This window comes from Hippoglossus hippoglossus, chromosome 20, assembly GCF_009819705.1.
Source record: "Hippoglossus hippoglossus isolate fHipHip1 chromosome 20, fHipHip1.pri, whole genome shotgun sequence".
Lineage (NCBI taxonomy): Eukaryota > Metazoa > Chordata > Actinopteri > Pleuronectiformes > Pleuronectidae > Hippoglossus > Hippoglossus hippoglossus.
This window is the reverse complement of record NC_047170.1, coordinates 16,799,861-16,820,006: the sequence shown is the minus strand read 5'-3', so window position 1 is coordinate 16,820,006 and position 20,146 is coordinate 16,799,861. Positions and strand designations below refer to the sequence as shown.

General features: G+C 42.3%; 2 protein-coding genes across 3 annotated transcripts; both read left to right on the top strand.

Moving 5' to 3' along the window:
- Positions 1–8,260: 8,260 nt before the first annotated feature.
- On the top strand, positions 8,261–14,552 carry anxa13 (annexin A13). Of its 2 annotated transcripts, none has more exons than XM_034573003.1 (11): positions 8,261–8,420; positions 9,751–9,826; positions 9,914–10,008; positions 10,151–10,318; positions 10,436–10,469; positions 11,579–11,658; positions 11,859–11,927; positions 12,011–12,112; positions 12,356–12,431; positions 12,595–12,707; positions 12,836–14,552. In XM_034573003.1, exons 1-11 carry the CDS (start codon positions 8,406–8,408, stop codon positions 12,953–12,955), a joined length of 948 nt encoding a protein of 315 aa, XP_034428894.1. In that variant the 5' UTR covers positions 8,261–8,405; the 3' UTR covers positions 12,956–14,552. The 2 variants fall into 2 exon arrangements, with proteins under 2 accessions (XP_034428894.1, XP_034428893.1); XM_034573002.1 differs by having other exon boundaries at positions 8,263–8,420; positions 10,148–10,318.
- A 1,228-nt stretch (positions 14,553–15,780) lies between these two features.
- LOC117754202 (coiled-coil domain-containing protein 106-like) lies at positions 15,781–20,146 on the top strand. The gene is made up of 5 exons (XM_034573000.1): positions 15,781–15,922; positions 18,169–18,386; positions 18,498–18,710; positions 18,797–19,003; positions 19,162–20,146. Exons 2-5 carry the CDS (start codon positions 18,179–18,181, stop codon positions 19,539–19,541), a joined length of 1,008 nt encoding a protein of 335 aa, XP_034428891.1. The 5' UTR covers positions 15,781–15,922; positions 18,169–18,178; the 3' UTR covers positions 19,542–20,146.

Here is a 20,146-nt window from a genome sequence, read left to right as displayed (position 1 = left end):
TAACGTCTGTAAGAACCAAACCAAGCAGAAATGAGTAATGACAGAAGAGCAGCGGCAGAGGACACATCCATCACTTGCTGCAAACTCTCTGGATCTCCCGTGGAGCATGCGAGAGTCACAGTTGGACGTTCCTGTGTCTCTTTGTTGTCTTTGCGGGACAGCGGGACACATCCACCAGCGCGGCAGGACTCACTCTCAAACCTCAGACGTGAACCTTTTTGTGGATGAGGCCCTGTGGGTGGAGATGGACGGGCGGCGGCGGCGGCGGGACAGAACATGAGGGGATGCTGATCACTTGGCACAAGGCAGCGTGCTCCGGCGCTGACTCATCCGTCTCTCGGATGCAGGGACGACCAGGAGCGAGGAGGGGGGGGGGTGGGGGAGGAGGGGGGGGGGTGTTCTCGTGTGTGGACTCATGAGCAATAACTGTAACGCTCATGACTCACATAGAGGGGTTACGTGTTGTGTGTGTGGAGGGATGCACCTAGTGGGAGATACGTGGGCGAGAGACTCACACCGGTGGACGTACACACACATGCTGCACAATGTGATCTTGTTTTCTTGTATTTATTGAGAAAGGACTTAATTCTCCAGAATTTGTGTTCTTCTCATTTCCTAAATACTTTTACACTGCTCTCATTCTGTCGTTTTAAAGTGGGCTGCTGTCATTTGTAAGATTTAAAAGGTCAGTGCAACCAAATTCTCAATTATTCCCATAAGCATCTAAGGATGTGCAGGTTTTGATTAATTTTACCAAGTTTCTCTTTTTGTTGAAGGCCACACAACCAGTGAGGCCAAAACCAGTCCCAGCATCAACTGGGAGATGGTAAAAGGCTGAATAAAGATCAAGGAGGACAACACAAGAGAGCATCTTTGCTTTGGACCGTCGTAATCCTTTAATCAGCCTTTGAATTTCAATTTCGATTTCTGTTGACCCTTCAACTCATTGCTCCTCGACAAGCAGAACGGTTTTTACTTCTCATTTCCTCCAGTGATTCATGAGCAGGTCCTGTGATCCAGTGGGTGTGTTTGATTTGTTCGACACCACAGCCGTGTGGGCAGACCCGCCACCCACCAGATCCTGTTCCCTCCGTCCTCTGAAGCCACGCTCCGGTCTGGACTCCCACACAGCTTTTCTCAATGGGGCCCCCCCCCCCCCCCCGGTGATGTGAGCACCCATGACTCACAAAGCGCCTCTGTTACGCTCCACCAGCACCAACCACCTCCACAAGAGAATCCACAATACACACATTAATACATTTACACACTCGCAGTCAGGTACACGCTCACAGCTCAATACTCATTCCTGCGTGCGTAAGATAATGAATAGGTCATCCGATGAGTAATTTCACGATGCAGGAATGAACAACTGGAAACCGCTCATTATAACCTTGAAGCTGGCGTCACTCATCAGCCGTCGTGTGCAGGTGGATGAGCTCTGAGCAAATACTGACGCACCCACGGACGAGTTAATGTCATCGGAGAATATCCAGAAACATGCATCTGCAACTGACTTCATCCTACTCACAGCTTTTCATTCTCACCTTGTAGATCATTCATGAAGAGGATCAATGTCTTCCTGTTAATCAATGTTTAATTATTATAGCTGCTTTCAGACCTGCACTGAAGACATTGTCCTGATATTATCCACAGGGGCTGTAGGTGAGAATTCAAACATCCAGGTCAGTTGCTCTAGACATTTTCCAGAACTTTAAAACTCTTGATACTTGAAAGTCCAGTGGGCGTGTTGATGAAGTTTCTAACAGATGTGAAACTGGAAGAAAACAACTATCTCAGGATGTAAAGAGAGGAGCCCTACACGAAGAAGACGAAGACATCAAGACAACTCGAGAGGTTTTGGTGAAAAGGGCCAATGCCGGAGTCGACATCAACGAGTGATTTCTGCAGTTGTATTTATACGTCATGTCCTGCTTCCTGCTGCTCTACTTCGACGCCTCGTCTGGAGGTTCACGGACATTTTCTTGTTGTTGTGAACAGCACCTTTCAAAAGTTATTTTCAAAGAGGACAAACGAAAACAAGACAACAAAACATCAAAGACAAGACAGAAATTTATACAAAAACCAGTCTATTAAAAATATGTAATTAGAAAAAAAAGGAAATGCAGACTCTTATTAATAGAACCTTCCATTATTCTAAAATTAGACGAGCCTCCATTTGATTTGGCACCTGTTCTTACGATATGATTGATTGCACTAAATTATCATGAACCCGAAAGGCTGATGGAGAATTTATATCCGCCGCTGACAGGATGAGGCCAGTTTCTCCGCTCTGTGATATCGAATGACAAAGTCTGGATAATGGCTTCAGCCCACAATGCTACACGGTATTTTTGGAGATGAACTCCTCAAATATTGGTAATCAATGTTGTTATTAGTGTTTCTGAAACCCAAGATGCCATTACTCCCCGGGCTCCTCCTCCACAGCCCGGGAGCCATTATATATTTATGAGCCAAATTATATCCAAACTGCTTATCCAAGACAAACAGTGCATGTTACAGAGGCTGTGTAGTGCACGCGTTTACAATTATCTCTGCTGACGACAGTGTGCGTGCACTGATTACATTTATTCAGACTCAGTGTCGGTTACAGTCCCTGCAGACGTGACAGCAGGTTGTGAATTTCCAGCGCCCTGGCGTGCAAACACCTTGTAGGCAAAGGAGGAGAGCGTTTTCCGAAATGATGAGTCCTCTCCCCGGCTGCAATTCTCTCCTCACATTGTTGTGATTAACTGCCGGGGCCCGATGACACCTCTCCCAATTAGGGAGGCCCTTCAGCCCTGCACAGTGAGAGGAGCCCATTTGTCTGAGAATTTCCTCTTCTTGCTCCTGTCAGACGATATCCTCCACCATTTGGAAGACAGAACACCTCCACCCATGCACACACACACACATGGATGCACTCCACCTGTGTTTCCAGGTATGACAATATACTGTAGGCTTGTGTTTACGTCTGTGCCGTGTGCATCTGTGTTTGTTAATCGTGCATATTTTCATCTGTGAGTGCAAAATGATTCATCTTTCATTTTTTATCTTATTGGAAATATTACAAATAGAAGAAAAGCATAGTGGCACCAGACCAAAGCAGGTTGCTAGTGGTAAAACCTATCAGTGTGATAAATAGTAGATAATAGAGTAAAGCTGTGTGGTATTTCTTATGACTTATGAAAAACTGTGATTTCTTCTTATTTACTTTTTTGCAGCCAAGAGAAACATATAGTTCATACAAACATGTTTATAAAACACATAAAACATAGTATAAATATGTTGAACATGTTCAAATCCAACACATAACTTATATCAGATGATGGCATAAAAAAAATCTATTACTGTTACTTTTATTTCTATGTGTTTTTATCCTATTGTTGTTCTTGGTGTTGTTGTATTTCCATGGCATTTACCACCGTTCACACTGGAGAGTGGACGCCTGGTTGCGCACCGCCCCCTGGTGGTGGTGCAACCCCACGTCATGACGTCCTAAGGTGACGTTGACTCTTCATCAGCTTCCTCCTCCTCCTCCTCTTCCTCATCTAAGAGAAAAACAAAGCACCCACTGTAATAGAACATTTCAGATAGACACCATTATGTGGAGTTTCCTAGTTGTCATGGTACATGTCTATGTAATATTATAATGAAAAGATCCGCTCTGTCCATTCTAAGATGTCAATTCTTGTTTTATTTTTGTTTTTTTTGACAAATAATGTGTGAAAATGTGTCTTGAAAGTGTCGGATTTGAGATATTTCTGTTCTGTTGCAGCCTGATAGTCGTAATTTCAAAATAAGGGGAAATAAAATCAAAATAGTAAATTTTTCTCTCCACAAATATGAACCGTAATCACATTGTTCCTGATATTAAAGTGTGTGTTTGTAAGAGAATCCATCACTGACTTACACAGGAAACATGTGGAGGAGAAAACAGGCAAACTCAATATGTGAATTAAGCTTTTTAATGACAACTAATCCTTCAAGTAAGTGTCAATGAGTCATTAGAACCAAAGATCTACTTGAAATCCAGCTCAGCACATGAATTTCATTATTTCATGGCTCATAATTACACTGAGGGAGAATCTGGGCCCAGCAGTGTTTACACAAACCTGGAGGCATCACAACCGAGCAGCGCCACTCATTTAATAATCCACTGTATTGTGATTTTTACCCCAGGTTCTTCTCCTCCTCTTCGTCATCACTGTGCTTTTCACCAACGCAGCTGCCACAAACAGAGCCCAAGGCCAGGACGCTGGTGAGTCACAGTCATACAGACGTGTGTGAATGAAGGTAAAGTCAACGTACGTTCGGTAAATAAATATAAAAAGGCTTTTCTTTGACGTCAGCGGTCTTAATCACTCAATTGTAGCAATTTCCAGAAGGCGGTGGTGCTTTATCTCCAGCGTCCCTGCCTCCAGGTAGCAGGCAGGCGGCTGATTGATGGGAGCGAGGTGGCCTCTCTCAGGGACCGGTGTGCCATCGCTCACTCACCGTTAGTCACCGGCTCTCGAGCCGTCTGAGCTGGAAATGTCTGAATCACTCTGTGAAACACCAGGAACACACACACAAAGATGAGAGGAGGGAAAAGAGGGTCAGAAATAAAACTTTACTGCGATAAGTTGGAAGAGACAGAGGAAACGTAACGCTTTGAAACATGAAGTGAGGTAAAAGTAAAAAGTACCTGAAAGGAAATATCAAGTAGGCTCTTTATTCAGTAGATGACACTTAAAAAGTTGACAAACATCAACCCTCAAGGTCGTCTAGTTCATTTTCTGGTGCTTTCCATCAAATCACATGATCTTCATCCGCTGTTGTCATGGAAATGAACTCTGGATGTTTTTTTCATGTAACATGATCGTTAGCTCAGGAGCAGCCACTTGTCAGGAGATCTTTTTCTCCGCTGCTGTTTTCAAGGTCAGAAATGCGCTTTAGATCAACATGTGGGAGAATAGAAATTGGATCAGATGCTGAAAAACTACTTGACTTGAATGAAAATAGAAGAATGAAGATTAAATATCAGGGGGAAAAATGTAATAAGGATGTGTTTTCACCGAAACAGAGAAGTCAGGTGTTTATAGATTATAAGAAGAATAGAGATGGAATTAAATCCACATTACACGTGAAGTTAAATATCTAATTCTCTTCAGACTGAGACTCTTTAATGATAAAACAACCAGTCACACTCCACTGGTGATGGAGGTGGAGAGCGTGTGTCTGCATCACAGCCTGAAAAGCAACATGAGTCAGTTTCATAGTAAAACTCACAGCGAGTGGGTTTCACTGGAGGAGACTAGTGTCTGGATTACAAAAGAGATTTATTGATCTGTACTTTTTTTTTTTAAATCAAGCCTCCAGTAACTCTGGTGAAAAAATTAGGTTTCAACAAAGAGGATTTTAGATTAAAATGTGTATTTGAGGCCTTTTTATGGTCAGAACAACAGAAAAGAAAGAATTAAATAGAGTTATAATAAGATGAAAGTATAATATTATATAATGTAATGGTGGCAATTGCAGCTAAATTGCTTTAGCTTTTTCATTACGCATGATTACCTATTGATTATTATTTATTACGATAAATACGTTTTCATATAATTGTTTGACAGTATTTAGTTTAGTAATTTCGTTTTAGAGGAATTCATCATTTACAGCAGCTGTAGTTAGATGCAATGACCACTAGATGGAGACATTTATCCTCTTGTGCCAGCGAACATAAAATTGGCTCCTTTTGTTTTTCATGGGAAACTTCAGCATCAGCCTGTGTGACGCTGCTGTCACATTTATAACGTGTCCAGAGTGAGAAATGACTTTATACTGTTTATCTACTATTGTTATCTTACTATTACAATCCTCTGCAGCACAGTTGAGGCCATGCTTGACTCCATCTGGGGGCTGTAGTGCCCTGAACCTCCACCAGGGCCCAGTGAGAGGAACCAACACCCTGGACTGTACATCATCAGGATTTTACTCCAGCAGCAGGTGAACAAAGCATCGATTATGAGCCGAGCTTTGTTTTCTTGGAACAAAAGACCATAGTGAATTTAGAAAGTCTCATGATCTCCCTGGCTCTGACGGGGAGGAAATGAGAGACTGAGCAGCTTTGTCTGATGCAAATCTTCTCGGAGAGAAATTCTTCTTTTGCTTTTCAGAAGTTTCTCACTGAGATATAAGTTTCCTGCAGAGCTCAAATGTTTTTGCAGCTAAATCTCCAGCCTGGCCTCTTTTCCACACATCACATTCGACTTGTAGTGACTGAAACTCAAACCTCTGAGCTGCTCAGACTCACAACAGGTTTTGTTTGAGGTGAAAACATGAGTCTGGGTCCTGGGCCAGCATGACATTGCACTGGAGCCCATTTCTTCTGAATGGTGTCTTTGTTTCCGTCACAGAGCCACGATAAAGGCTTCGGTGGGATCCCCTTCCACCGCCTGTGGGACAAAGACCATAACATCCCCAAATCTGAGACGACCAGGCGCTGCTGCACGGTCTGACACATGGTGGCTGACTTCTGACTCTCATGTTGGTTTTTGTAGCCGTCGAGAAATTCAGGCCCTTTCACTAGCAAACTCCGAGAGAACAGAGTAAACTCACTGTGCAAACAAAGCCATGAAGATTATGAACTGATTGAAGATTGCAAAACTAGTAGAGCTTTCTGTTTTCAGCTGCATGAACAGGTGTGTGCAGCAGCTTCTGACTTCACGTACTTTAGGAATCTGCTAAATTCATGTGCATGCATATTAAACTGCACTTTTTTCTAAGTGCTGTAATGACAATATCACAATCCCCCTCGCAGTGATGTAAGATTCAATACATTTGAGTTTTTGACGAACTTCCACCAAGTGAGCTGAAACACAACTGGAGGGGGGGAATTATTACCCATGATCCCCGGCTTCCTGCACCAGAAGAGCTGCCGCAGCTTTTAAAAGCAGCTACACTTATTTGTCCCGAGAGTTTCCCTCATTGATCTTCCAGGTGAACCTCCGATTACAGTGAAGAGGGGATGAGTCACCTCCTCTAATTGCATGTGTTCGTTAGTGTGACGTCAGCAGGATGTTAATTGGAGCGGCTTATGCAGAGTGGGTGTGTCGAGTTGTCGGAGGCCGGAGGCAGCAGCAGCTCTCCTGCTCGGTGGGGGAGTAATTAAGACGCAGGGACGGTGATAAGGGAGCGTGGGCTGCTTCAGCTGGTAATTATACTGTGGAACGCTGGTTTATTATTGTCCTGTGTACTCATGAACTTCTCCTACATTCATCCTCTATATAATAAACTGTCCTTTTCTCCTCGTGAACACATCTCAGACTCAAAGTATGAAAGTTGGGCACAGACACATTTGTTTTACGTCTTTTAAAAGATTCAAATATCAACACCTGGATTTGCTTTGACTTCCAGGAAACTATCTGAGCTACAGCAGCATTAATATGTGACAACTTACTCCAGGAAGGTCAAAGGTCGTATAACACGGCCCCTGCAACAAGAGGGGATTCAGCATTTTGCTTAAAAAAGTAAAGAAGTGTAAAAGATCCTCTGGTTGAATAAGGACTTTGACCATGAATCATCATGTTGTTTATTAAACTGAGTGATAAATTAACCACCAAGTCATTTATCACTTTTTTTTCATAGTTACAGCTATGGTGACGTCTAACACAACAGTTCTCCAATTTAAAAAAAAGAGATTTAACCCCCCACCTCTCGACCCCAGACATGTCTGTAAAGTGTAAAACCTCTCAACAGCAAAACAAAATAGAGTATTTAAGAATTAAAAATGATAAAATGCTCAAAATACTTAATACAAATCATGATGTAAGATTCAAAAGGACTAATAAGGAGACATTTACAGGATTGGAAATAAACCGTATCCAGAGTTTTTTCTATTAAGAAAGTCAAACACATTCGCTGAAAATAAAAAAGAGAAATTAGTAAATTTATACATGAGACCAATGAGAATAAAACACATATGCTAGAAAAGTACCAGAAAAATGAGGCTACAAGACACAAATGTCAAGTTGTCTGAGTCACCGCTTGAATTTAAAGTTTGTTTAAACAAAAAGGAGAATTTTGTTGCAGTTTTATGATTTTTTTTTACAAAATTCAATGATAACTTAAATAAATATAAACATAAATAATAAAACTTTATTTCCACAGCTTGTATCTACACGATATTACAAAGTAAAGAATGAAATCCTCAGATTAACACACACACACACACACACACACACACACTGACTGTGCTGATTTCTCTCTTGGATGTAAACGGTTAACCCCCGGCGGTGGTGACGTCACGCTCTGGTTCCTGCAGGCTCGGGCCGCAGTTCGGTGAGAAGAGGTCTGAGCAACTAACCAACGAAACTAACTAGTCCTCCAGTCTCCACTGATCTCCAGCCGCTGGATCCAGACCGATCAACGACATGGGAAACTGTCAGGTGAGGAAACACGTCGTCGGATTAAAAGACGTTTTACGCGTCAGACGCACCGAGGAGAAATAACGATGATGATTCAATCTGAGCCATCGGCTGATCGGAGAGGGATCCACACTTTAGATCTGGATCCAGTGGATCTCCAGGATTCACGTGAGACTCTGTGGATTCACGTGCTGAGAAATATCAGGCACTGTCATGAGTTGCGCACTTTGCGTAAAGGACCGAAAAACTGCAGTGGCTCTGTTCGGATCCTCGGTTACTGCGCAAAGAGAGAAAATCCAGATTAATCCGTTTTATTGTGGCTGGATTTAAATCTTAAGGTTTCACTTTCACTGTGTTTGGTGTTTTAATGTTATTATTTTAACACTAAACGACCGTGTGAGAGAAAACCGTGTGTGGTTTTTTACGCAGGGGAGAGGAGCCACTCCCCTGCGGAATTCATCACTGCTCCGTTACACGAGAGCTGATATGAATGAGTGTGTGCGTGTTATGCAAGGGTAAGAGTGCAAGAGGTGGGGGGGGGGGGGGATTTAAATCATATTCTTTATTCTTTTTTTGGTACCTCTCCACTTTATGTCCATGTCCTTTATAGTTGCACTTAGTATGCAAAGGCAAAATAACCTATTCACACATGTTTCTCTTGTTCTAACAATTAATTTCTCATAAAACATGGTTAAAGAAAATGAAACCAAATCCAGCATCTGCCCCTGAATCTACATCTGCACCACAATATTCTCTAAAAATCAATTCTCGGGCTCCGGCCCCATCTCAAAACAAAATCTGTTGGAAATGGGTTCAGTAGTTTTTTGCTTAATCCTGCGATTTAAAAAATAAACAAACAAACAAACAAACCTCAGAGCTCATATAATCTCGCCGTGTTAAAGAAAGTGAAAAGACGATTCCTGGATCTGCCTGTTTATCCGGATCCACTCCAAAGTTTACATTATTGTATCATAATAGCATAAACTGTACATTAAGGTGGTTTTTCATGCCAACACAGAGATCTTGTTGTTGTTCAGACCCGAACAAGCATCAAGCACATACTTTACATCGATCTGATTAAAGTGTGGGGACCCTCTGAATCTCCTCTCAGACCCCCGTTGGCCCCTGAGCCGGACTTTGATTACTGCTGGCATTTGTTCAGCCCCCACCAAGTTTGTTTAAAGACCTCTAGCCCCGGATTCCTCAACTGAAGCATTGTGTGCCAGTCCTCCCCTCCCCCCACCAGCCAGCTGCTCCTGCATCGCTGTCATGGCACGAATCCCTGTGAACTTTATTTAGACGCCGATTATATTGATTCCGTAGTAGTAACAGCCGTGTTTTGTTTCCTCAGCCAACTATCGTGCCTTACGAGGACTTTGATGTCTTAATGGACATCAAGGCCATCCGCAAAGCCTGCAAAGGGTTCGGTGAGTTGGGAATAAGTTTGAGTTCTACCTTTTAAATTAAACTGTTTATTCTTCTACTGCATCTGTTTGTGTTTTTTCTTTTTTCAGGAACTGATGAACAGGCCATTATTGACATCCTGGCAAACCGCTGCGCTTTTCAGCGGCAGGAAATCAAACAGGCTTATGTTGACAAGTATGACGATGTAAGTGTGATTTTTATAATCAAGATCCATTAATTATTCTCTGAGAAATCAACAAAAATGTTGAGAAACCCTCTTGTGATACCAACTAACAGACAAATGGACATGAGTGAAAACATAACGTCCTGTGTCTCTGCGTCAGGAGCTGGTGGACGTGTTGAAGAGCGAGTTGACTGGAAGCTTCGAGAAGGCCATCCTCGCCATGCTGGACCCGCCCGTCATCTACGCCGTGAAGGAGCTGAGGAAGGCGATGAAGGGGGCGGGAACCGACGAAGACGTCCTGGTGGAAATCCTCTGCACGGCCACGAACGCTGCAAGTTGCAAATTAACTAAATAAGATTGAATCAGTGACATACAAGTTAAGAAATATACTGAATTAGTTATTTTAAATGTCAAATATCTAACTTGATACTTGTTGTGTTTGCACCAGGACATCGCCTTGTTCAAGGAGTGCTACTTTCAGGGTAAGACGAAATCCCACTAGTTGGATGAGGTGTTGCATTCATGAACATGTGGATAAATGTCATATTTTCCATCCCTGTGTCATGAACTTTGGAAACTGTGGAGGTTGACACATCAGGGGCCGACGTGGGAGACATTCAGACACTATTCTTGTCCCTGAAGAACAGTCACACTGTGTTTACTCAAGGCCCATCCTGCTGTAACTTCCTGTTTCCCTGTGAGATCGGTGCTTATCGCTGCATTAAAGTAGGATTTCCTACAGTCTTGATTTCTCCTCCCCTCCTTAAATCTTCCAACGGCATCAGCACAATCCTTGAATAAATCCCCAACACACCAGTTTCTCTCTGCCACGTTGCACTGAGTCATTCTGCACAAGAAGCTGAAGTGACTCTGGTAATCATAGCTCGGATGAGGTCGGCTGTGAGGGTTTGTTTGATAACTAGGCTGCGTCCCGCTGGGGCCTGAATCACGTCGGTTTGAGAACGGGGCCGCGAGTCACAGTGCAAAGTACAGAAATGACGCCACAACCCACAACAGTAGTTATAGCAGTAGTTATTATTTACACTAGCTTCCATGATGTGCAGACGCAGGTTATCGTCCGGATGGGTGCACTCTGTTATTAGCAGCTCATTGTGCAGATTTTAATAACCTCTCTCCTTGTGCCTGCTGTTTGTAGCTTTGCAGTCTTTGTCCAAGTGCATCTGGTTCCAGTCGCCTACTTGCTCAGTTATATTTCTTTAGCTTAATTTTGAAAGGCTCGTGTAGCATCAGGGGTCAAAGTCGGATTCGAACCCCAGTCTGCTGTTACAAAGGCAGCTGCGCCACCAGAAATCATGAATCCTTCAATGTAGATCCTGGTCTCATTAAACTAAAAGGCAGTGGAGTCACAGGACGTGTGATTTCAGAAAGAAAACAGGTCCGACTTGGAAAGTGGGACAATTATTAACTTAAGCAAACAGGACAGGTTGCAGAGAGTTACACATTAAGAGCAGGATGCACTGAATGAGTATCTAAGTGTCTAGCCCTCATCTTTAAATACTCACAAGTCAACAGAATGATTTGTATTTATTTTTGTCTTTATGTTTGTTTCTCTTGTTTTTTTTATTCTCAGTGCATGAACGGGATCTGGAAGCAGATATCGAGGGCGACACGAGCGGAGACGTGAGAAACCTCCTCACTGCTCTGATGCAGGTGAGCGGCTGCACCCGTGTAACTGAACTCCTCCCATCTGTCCCGGCACTGAAATGGAGCTCACTCTCTCTTTGCCCAGTTATGCCCTATGAACCCCCCCGCCCCCCGACACACACACACACACACACAGCAGATTCAGTTGCATGAGTCATACACTAAGTTTTCACTACGCAGCAAAAAACCTCTGCTTCTAAATCCAGGGCGACAGAGACGAGAGCTACGAGGTGGACGAAGAACTCGCCGAACAAGATGCTACTGCCCTGTTTGAGGTAACGTCTTCCTCTGCAACGCGTCGTCACCAATGTGCCGATCGGTGAGTGGTGTAAAATGAAAGAGATATAATCTGTTTCAGGCTGGGGAGGGCGGCTTTGGGACAGATGAGTCGACCTTCAGCCACATTCTGGCCTCCAGGAACTACCTGCAGCTCCAGGTCACGTTCAAGATATATGAGCAGGTCGGTTTGTGTGTCGCTGCGTCTGCAGTGAAACCCAGTATCAGTTGTTATGTGACATGTGTGAATTAAACAGGGATCATTTGAACTGTACTTTCCCTGCGGCTCTCAATGTCCTGAACATTTTTTTTAATGACCTTGTCTTGACACATTTTGATAAATTACTAATCCGATGTGAAACTGAAGGAACTTGTGCAGCTGGAAAATGAAACGTCACCGCTTCAACTTCACCTGTTGTCTCCACAGCTCTCAGGAACTGAAATCCTGGACGCCATCCAGAACGAGACTTCTGGGACACTGATGAAATGCTACGTTGCTCTCGGTGAGTGCGAAACACAAAGTGTGGCATGTTGAAAATACTCAAAACTCACTTAAACTTACATAAAAATGGAGCCATTGAATGCATCGTCCGTATGCAGCTCTTTTATTTTTACTGAAGAGGAGCTGAGGAGTTTTTAATGAAACCTTTTCCTCCGTCCTCACAGTGAGAGTCGCTAAGAATCCTCAGCTCTACTTCGCCCGGCGTCTGAACAAGGCCATGAAAGGAGCAGGAACTGATGAGGACACGCTCATCCGCATCATCGTGTGTCGCTCTGAGGTAACGGGACATTTTATTTCACAAGTATGGCTGAAGGTCAATACCACTGGTTTAGCCAAAATCTCATAGCTCTCACATTTTTTGTTTTCTGCCCCTCGTCCTCTAATGGTTTTTCCCTCCGTCCACAGTTTGACCTGGAGACCATCAAAGACTTGTACCTGGAGAAGTACGACGTGTCCCTGAAGGACGCCCTGAGGGACGAGTGCGGCGGCGACTTCAAGCGCCTCCTCCTGGCCATCTGCCACTGAGAGACGCAGGCAGAGCGTCGGAGGTGAAAGACGGAGACGGCAGACGACGTTTGTCGCTGCTGTTCTCTGTCGAAACACACTAACAAACACTACTCGGCCTCCATGTGACGTGGCGTGGGGAGCAGGAGGGTGGAGGTGAAGGAGGAAGTAACCCGGCTCATGTCTCGTCCAAACTGAGTGCATGTGGGTGACTCTGTGTTTTTACTTTCACAGATATCGAAGTGTATTTCCTTTTCTATAACCGTGTCCGTCAATCGCTGCCAGTTTCCTATAGTCTGTTTTTAACCTTTCACTTCTTAACACCTTTTCCAGCATTTTACACAGTGACGAGTTATTTTCAGTCGCCGTAAACAAGCACCAAGTTTTATTACCGGAGTGAGCTGCAGTCACGCTGATGCAATTGTACGGATGTGATCAGGTGATTCAAGACTTGATAGAATGAATCTAATCTAAAGCTAAAGCCAGAGTGAGACCTGCTGCTGCAAATATACCAACCACACAGGAGTATTAGAGAAATGAGAAGAAGACAGTTTTTCATTTTGTAATCTGAGAATAAAGTTAAAATGTGGAGAATTAAGTTGAGGAGGAGAAACAGAAGAAATGTACTTTTTCAAATTTTGCATTTCGTGAATAAAGTAAAAATGTCGACAAATAAGTCTAAATCTCAAGAATTAAGTCAATCATGATGTTTCACCTGTTTTTATCAAATCAAATTACTAATTAAAACCAAAATAACAGAACATATCTTTGAGAAAAAACATATTTAACATGCACTTGGTCCATTTCCCTTCTTCTAACATGGGGGAGGTTTAGGACCTATACTGCAGCCAACCACCAGGGGGCCAGTCATGTCGTCCATCTTTAGGTACAGTCCATGTCCTGGCCCTGATAGTCTCCCATTACTTACAATTCATACTATAGTGTTATATAATTACCATTGTATAAGTATTATACCGTCTTTTACTAAATAATTCTTTGTTAATGCTTAATTATTTCCCCCGGGGCCGTTTCCTTTCACCCTCTAACTTAGTGACTGTTAAACTTTGTCTGGTGTTAAAACGATTGCGAGGCTTGAAGCTTTGAAATGAAGAACTGTGAACGTGTGTTTGGAGGAATATCAGCTGGGATCATGAAGGATAAGCGATGTTATGTGAATGGATGAGCGGAGAGAAAACAGATGATATATTTTATTAGTTGCTTATTGAGAGAAACTATATATTGATTTACGATATGTTGCATTTTTATCCAGTACAACTATTAAAAACTTGACAAATCCAAATACACCTCATCTTGTAATATGATTTTCTTTTTAAAATTTACGACTAACACAGTAGACGTTTTAATATATAACTTTATTTAGCGGACTGTTTCAAGTAGGCCAGAGGTTGTATACAAGAGGAGAAACCTGATTCAACGTCTGTTTCTTTTGTGTCTATATAAAGGCAGCTGAGATTTGTTGAAATGACCACTATTGTAAACAGTTTGCAAAAGTAGATACACAAGTTAAAGACGTCAGTGTGGTCGTGGGATTATTGTTTCACTCTCTGTAGCCAAAGACTTTTAGTTTAACTGCAAATAAAAAAGGCCTGTAACTTCATCGTGTCTCTGTCGATTTATTTGAATGTGGTTTTGTTTGATTGTCGGTTTGTTTTTATGCAGGATTCAAGGATCTTAGCTGCTTTTAAATGAGTGTGATGGTTCAGTGAGTGGGAATAATATCCTCTTTCATTCCCACTCACTGAACGTCTGTTCTTGCTCTATATGCAGCTTTGGTGAGCAGGTATGAGGCTACTTCCTGTGAGAAGTGTGGAAGGTCAGTAGAATCCAAACATCCACAGCAGGTGAGAATAAAGATGATGCTAATATAACAATATTATACAACACCCCTTCCAATCTGTCTTCTGATGCCTTTAGCTCTGTAGGAAATATGATATACTTTATCCACACTTTCCAAAATGTCTGCCTGACACATAAGAATCAGAATCAGAAGTATTTATTGCCAAGTAGGTTTACACCTACCTGGAATTTGCCTTGGTATAGGTGCATACAAGGAACATAAAACATAAAAACACATTAAGTACTACTTTTTTACACATGAAAAAAAACAAATAGAAAATAAAAAGATATATATAGAAAAAAAATATATAAAATAAAGTAAATGCAAAATGCAAAACAGGAGTGCAATGAGTGCAAGTATAATGAATCTCCACTAGAGTTTAGCCCAGTGAACTGTGGGTTAGAAAATGTAGTACAAATGAAAATTTAATAGAATAAAATACAATTCTGTAGACAAGAAAAGTAGAAACGTGAAATACATACGTGCCTGTTTTTCTAAATGTGCAATATGAAGTTGGCATAAAGGATAGAATGAGTTTTTAAGGATTTGCCATTCCTTGAATTGTAAAAGTTATTTTTTCAATGAAATCTGAAATATTATCTGTGTTACATGTGGACTTTTTAGAAATTAAAAAGAAAACAGTGTCTTTATATTTAGAGGGATTATCATCATCATCATCAATAATATTCTTAATAATAATAATAATAAATGCCTAGTAAAATAACATAAAAAAGTAAATACATGTATAATGTCAAAACTTGTAACTATATTAACGGTAACAGTCTTTGTTTTAAGTTATTATACTTTGATGAATTGGTATAAACAATAAACAACAAGTAAGTATTTTGTGAGACTTGTCCTGTGGCACAGTAGTGAGAATTACGAGCTTCCATGCAGCACCTGAAGGCACCGTAATCCTCCTCTCCCTCCTCCCTCCTCCTCCTCCCCCTCCTCCCCCTCTCCCTCCTCCCTCCTCCTCCTCCTCCCCCCCTCCCTCCTCCCTCCCTCTCGTTTTTCCTCCACTCGTCTGTTTATTTTGTTGATAAACGGTGAATTTAGAGTCGGGCTCCATCATCCAGAGGCGCAGGAGCGTTCCAGGTGTTAGTCTGATCCCCTGGACTCTGCTGAAGGTACGTGCTCCTCTCTGGTCCTCTGCCTTTGTTGCTCCTTTTCTCTGGTAATTACAGTCATTAGCATCCATCTTGGTGGGAGATAATTAAAACCACTGCAAGGAGAAGTGCTTCGCTCTCTTTGCAGCCCATGAGCAGGACTCCTCTACATGCATCATGTAAGGTTTATAACTTATGCCTTCATTTAAATTCCCCACTAAGAAAACACTGACAAATCCAGAGTGACAGGTGATCAACCTGCAGACCAACCTGCTGTGTGAGGGTTTGAATCCACAGATATTTCAACAGGAAGATGTAAAGTTGATTCTCACATTGCAGCATCTTATTCCCATGGGAGTAGATCCCATGTGAACCCGTTGTCAGGTGCAGACTGATCACTGCAGCACTCACTCCTTCATTGTGTTTGGATCCTGCAGCAACATGCACATGTCACCAGTCCCATGCAGCATCGTCTCCATGGAAACGTCCAGAGAAGCGTGATGGACACTTCCTGCAACAATAGCAACAGGATCAACTGCTATACTTCTATACTACTACTAAGAAAACTACAATACTACTTCTAAAACTTCTATACTACTACTATACTACTATTGAACCCACTTGTATCAAGCACCTGGTGGAAATTCCTTCATTCCTTCTGTCAACCTGCAGATATTAATCCACCTCTTATATCTTGTGAATTCTCTTCTTGATGAAACTGTTGTTCTCACCTGGCTCCTCTTGATCTTGCATCTTATAAATCAGTAACTGAGAGTTAACATTCATTAACCGTTAAGCATTAAACTCACAGTGGCCTTGAACATTGCCTTTATGCTCCTTGGCTCCAGCATTACTTTTTCATTATTTACAAAACTGCTTCTTCTGCAGCTTTAATACCACGTCTCTGTGTCTCAGACCCTGAGAGCTGGACTCGGTGAAGCCAGGTGCAGAATTTACAAGTCGTGGAAATTACAGGGTTCATGTCTCCACTCGCTGCGACCTCTTGATATTTGATTCCACTGAAGTTCTGAATCAGACACTGTCATTAGATGGAGAAACAGCAAATACGAATAATCCTCAGTGGAACAACATGGAGCCTCTTAGTGATATTTACATTTTAAATCTGGAGAGACACTTTTCTGTTTGTGTGAAATAACTTTTTATCTTTTCCAAAAACTGGTCCGGACCTTTTTGTATTTGTTGCTGATGCCCATTCATGTGTGTTTGAAATGTAACTTGTCATATATATTATTATACAATGTAAAGTTTGAGTCCTGGATCTAAACTAAAACCAGGGTTTAAACGCAGCCCTCTGCTCATTCTTAGTGAATGTTTAACTAATGCAGGATTTATCACGTTGTAATGAATTTATTAATGTGTCATATATCATGAACTCACGTGGCTCTGGATTAATAAGTCATCAGCTCGATATTATTTTGTGTCCATCATTAAGTTATTTAGTACAAAGGTACAAGCATCAGACTCTGTGGTAATAAAATCTCAGCTGTTAATGTCAATTATCAATCAATCGATCATTAAGTGAAGAGCCACAAACCTGATGATGTCATGGTAACTAGTTATTGAAGATTACAGTGAATTCACTCTATTATTATGAATTTCAACACATGTGACTTGATTCATGTGCTTTTCTAATAACTCATCAAGTATCATATGCATCAATTCATGTTTTTCTCTTCATGCATAAATGAAAACGTGGATTTAGCCGATTTAAAGCTTTAATTAGAGACTGTATTTAATTTAGAATCATACAAACATATTAGAATCTTTTACTGTAAATTCCACATAACTACTGCTGTTTATATTATATACATTATATTTTATGACATGAGCTTACTTCTTACAGTGTAGCCATGAAACTGATGAACACCATTGATTTGTTAAGTATAGAAACATAGAGGCAATTTTGGCGTCGCATATTTATAATTACAAGAGCTATATTTCGTAAATCTCTTAATTGCTGGATACAGAGCTCATAATTACAATATCGAAACCTCGTCGTCATGGTAACAGCTTTAGTCAGAGTTCAAGTGCTGCCAGATGTTGAGTTGATGCTTCTTTTTAAAACAGAAAGAAATGATCTGAGGCGTTTGTTGTGATATAGTTACTCAGAATACTTCATTGGGAGGATTCAAAATACATGTATAGGTCTTGGGAGGATCAGTCCTGATTTTTTAAAATGAAATACTTACAGTAAACTATCTAAAATATGGAAAACCTCTCATCACAACACATGTTTTCTTCCCCAGGTTGGAGGAGATGTCGTCCGTGTGGCAGCAGGAGCCGTCGGGTTACTCCCCCTGCCTAGAGATCGACTCCAGCTCCGTGCGGACCAAGGACCGGCTCGGCTCTCCGGCCTGGCTGAAGCAGGAGCAGGATGACCTCCGCATCATCAAGTGGGAGAACTTCCAGTCGGGAGCCTCGGCCGATTCTGTGCAGGACAACACACCCAGCAGCGCCATGTCAGGTAACCAGCAGCTGAGGGGAAATAAAACCAATCAGACCACGTTCCTGACTATTTATAGGATTTATAGTCTACACTAAAAACTACACAACCTGTGTGTGTGTGTCTCTCCAGCTGCCTCACATGCAGAGAGCCTGCCCCCCCGGGTGCTGCTGACCATCACCAAGCTGCAGTGCATGCTGGAGAGCAAACAGGAGCGCATCGCCGCCCTGGAGAGGCAGGTGGAGGACCTGGTGCAGGACCGCCGCTTCCTGAGGAGCCAGATCGAAAACCTCACTAGCAACCGCTCCATGCCCACGTTCGCTTGCCCCAGTCCAGTCACAGAGGGTCAGTGTCTGAAGCAGCGTAGACTCATTGGTCTGTTTTGATTTATTCTCATCCATCACTTCTCTTGTTTGGGTTTTTCCACGCAGCGCCCAAACCCAGCAAAGTGCAGCACTCGGAGAGCAAGTCTCGGAAGAGAGAAAGGGCTTCGTCCAGCTCCTCTGACGGCAGCGACAGCGGCTCCGAGGCGTCCGACTTGTCGGAAGTTTCAGCGGCGTCGAGCGAACACAGACGGAGGAAACATCACAAGGACAAGAAAAGGTCGAGGAAAGGGAAGGACTACAGCAGGAAGAGAGGTAATCTCCAATATATCTAAAGTTTAGAGCTGAAGTAAAAACATCTATTTCACATCGGAAATAACGTACAGTATATTAATTGTTTATACTTGGCTACTTATATAATTGACTTATATATCCGTAACAACGATAGTGACCCTGTCCCTTGTTTCCACCAGCTACAGGTGTCCAGTACGTCATCCACCGCTACAAACAGGTCCTGTCCTCCTTCATCAAGAAGAAGAACATGAGCGAAGCCTTCCGCCATCTCGGCATCGACCGCAACACCATCGCAAACACGGCGTCAATCGCCGAGCTCCACCTGGCCGGCAAAGACATGGTCCCCCTGGTGGGCATGTTCCGCCAGGGAGAGGAGACTCTGGTCAGCTACGCCCAAAGGTGCACCTTGGTCATTGACAGTGACACGGACCTGTCCAGGAGGATAGACCAGATGAAAGCCAACGGCGAGCTTCTGCCCATCTCAGGGAAACGGCCGAGGGTGTCGCATTCTCACATGCAGCAGCTGGGGGGCGCTGCAGACAGTATTTTAATAGGTTGATCGAACATTAGAAGCCTTCTTCAAAATCTTGAATTAGTTGTTCTCTCAACCTGAACTGCTGGATTTCAATGTGCTTATGTAGTTTTGCTTTTTTCCTGGGGACCAGAAGTTTTAAATATATATATAAATATATACAAGTAGCATTCTAACCTGACAAGATGTGGACGTATGTTTTTTTTACTGTCATGCACATTTATGTACAGTTGATTTTAATATTGGATTTTTTAAAAACTATGTAAGAGCTTGTGTGTAGTGTTAGAAACACCCACAAGATGGCAGTGCTCACACATAAGACAAGTCATCACAAATCTCCTTTGATCCAAAATGGTGGATGGACAATTTTACATTTCCTGCACTGGCTGTGTTACTTTATGTTTATATGAAGTTATATTCATGCACTGTAATTTAAAACTGCATTCATGTGTTTACTTAATGTTTCCAAACCTGCCAACAATTGAAAATAGGACGTTAGTTGAGTGTCCTGTATCAGATACATGTATATATGGCCTTTAATGGAGGTATTGGTTATGTATCCTCTACACTAGAAGATGTAAACACCTCATCCCAGGTGCAATGATGCTAAAAAACCCAAATCTTACACAAAA

What these genes read in the sequence shown, in the direction of transcription:
- anxa13 (XM_034573002.1), top strand. An exon ending in CAAAGCCTGCAAAGGGTTCG is followed by an intron (nt 9,827 to 9,913) that starts GTGAGTTGGGAA and finishes TTCTTTTTTCAG; the next exon opens with GAACTGATGAACAGGCCATT. An exon ending in ATGCTACTGCCCTGTTTGAG is followed by an intron (nt 11,928 to 12,010) that starts GTAACGTCTTCC and finishes AATCTGTTTCAG; the next exon opens with GCTGGGGAGGGCGGCTTTGG.
- LOC117754202 (XM_034573000.1), top strand. Translation starts at nt 18,179, where the DNA reads ATGTCGTCCGTGTGGCAGCAGGAGCCGTCGGGTTACTCCCCCTGCCTA. An exon ending in ACCCAGCAGCGCCATGTCAG is followed by an intron (nt 18,387 to 18,497) that starts GTAACCAGCAGC and finishes GTGTCTCTCCAG; the next exon opens with CTGCCTCACATGCAGAGAGC. An exon ending in GGACTACAGCAGGAAGAGAG is followed by an intron (nt 19,004 to 19,161) that starts GTAATCTCCAAT and finishes TGTTTCCACCAG; the next exon opens with CTACAGGTGTCCAGTACGTC.